General features: G+C 31.4%; 1 protein-coding gene across 1 annotated transcript; it reads left to right on the top strand.

Annotated features, from left to right (window-relative positions):
• Nucleotides 1–48: 48 nt before the first annotated feature.
• Nucleotides 49–950, top strand: LOC117116445 (uncharacterized protein DDB_G0286299-like; the record flags this gene model as incomplete). The annotated part of the gene is made up of 1 exon (XM_033260481.1): nucleotides 49–950. A coding segment is annotated over one exon (540 nt), but the record flags the coding sequence as incomplete, so codon positions are not given.
• Nucleotides 951–1,614: the final 664 nt, after the last annotated feature.

Genomic DNA, 1,614 nt, shown 5'->3' on the forward strand with positions numbered 1-1,614 from the left:
AATGATGTTACAAAAGAGCAGTCCAATGAAAATGAAAAGAAAAAGCAGACTGAAGCTGAAAATGTAAAGGAAACAGAGAAAGAAAAAAATTTAAAAGATGATAAAGAAGAGGAGAAAATGTCAGAAGATGGAAATGATGATACAAAAGAGCAATCCAATGAAAATGAAAAGAAAAAGCAGACTGAAGCTGAAAATGTGAAGGAAACAGGGAAAGAAAAAAATTTAAAAGATAAAGAAGAGGAGAAAATGTCAGAAGATGGAAATGATGATACAAAAGAGCAATCCAATGAAAATAAAAAGAGAAAACAAACTGAAACTGAAGACATGAAGGAAACAGAGGAAGAAAAAAAATTAAAGGATGATAAAGAAGAAGAGGAAAAAATGACAGAAGATGAAAATGATACAAAAGACCAATCCAATGAAAATAAGAAGAGCAAACAAACTGAAGATATAAAGGAAGAGGAGAAAGTACATAATTTAAAAGATGATGAAGATTTAAGTGAAGAAGAGAAATTTGAGGAGATAAAATTTCCAGATACTCTGGAAGGCTTCAATTATAAATTTAATTCAGGTTTGCTTTCATGTTGATCTTTTCTTTATTATGAGGTTTGCCATTGCAAAACTAGCATCAGTGACCAAGGTAATTCAACAGAAGGACGCACATCTCGGGACATCAAAGGTTATAACTCTGGCATCGACATTCTAGGCGCACGTGCGTCCCTACACGCTGAACGTCACAAAAACCATAGCAACCAGAACATAAACCGTCAGCGTACGTGACGAATTACCCATGTGCGTGACAGTTGCCATGATAATCACGCGTCGCGCAATGATTGCACCAAAGGACTAATGATATTTTGCACTAACATTAGACTGAAATATATTCTTCATTTCAACATTAATTTTACCAAAATTGTGGTGAATTGTCGTTCATGAGACTTACTTTGCAGAAAAAATTAATAAATTTTCTGTATATACTCAAATGTTCATTTTCGGCACCTTATGCCAACATAAAAATGACAGATTAATGTTACATAAGAACAGGAAATTTTATAAAATACATAAATTTTAAATTGCTATAACTTTTCATTTTCTTGGTCAATTTTCACAAATCAAATTGCAGTTTATAGAAGCATTTAACAAGCTTGCGGTACAAAAAAATCAGATGTAACAGACATTGCGAAGTACCCAAAATTAATAAAATAAAAACTAACACCATAAAACAAATGGCACGCATAGACTAATAATTGACGGCTGTACTCGCAACTAGTATCGTATTGTTGATGCCACAGTAAAGAACAAAGGACTGTACGCACACGCTATGTTCGAGAGCGGAGATGTGCGTCCTTCTGTTGAATTACCTTGCAGTGACTAAAAAAAGAAAATTTTAATATATTCGTATTCTCCACATTATAAGCTTTAAAATGATAGTTTTTTTTAATTTAAATTGATTTATTTTCTTTAAATTAAGAGTGTTTTGATTTATAGTTCTCATATACATTGGTCTATTATCTATTTTTAATTTATTTGATTATTTTATTTAGGCTATTTTATTCCCTTTGTTGTTTTAATGTCTCTTTTGCCTATTGTTTTTTAATCTTGCTCATTCATTTA

Source organism: Anneissia japonica, unplaced genomic scaffold (assembly GCF_011630105.1).
Source record: "Anneissia japonica isolate Jap-2015-1 unplaced genomic scaffold, ASM1163010v1 scaffold135178_len1614_cov165, whole genome shotgun sequence".
Classification (NCBI taxonomy): Eukaryota; Metazoa; Echinodermata; class Crinoidea; order Comatulida; family Comatulidae; genus Anneissia; species Anneissia japonica.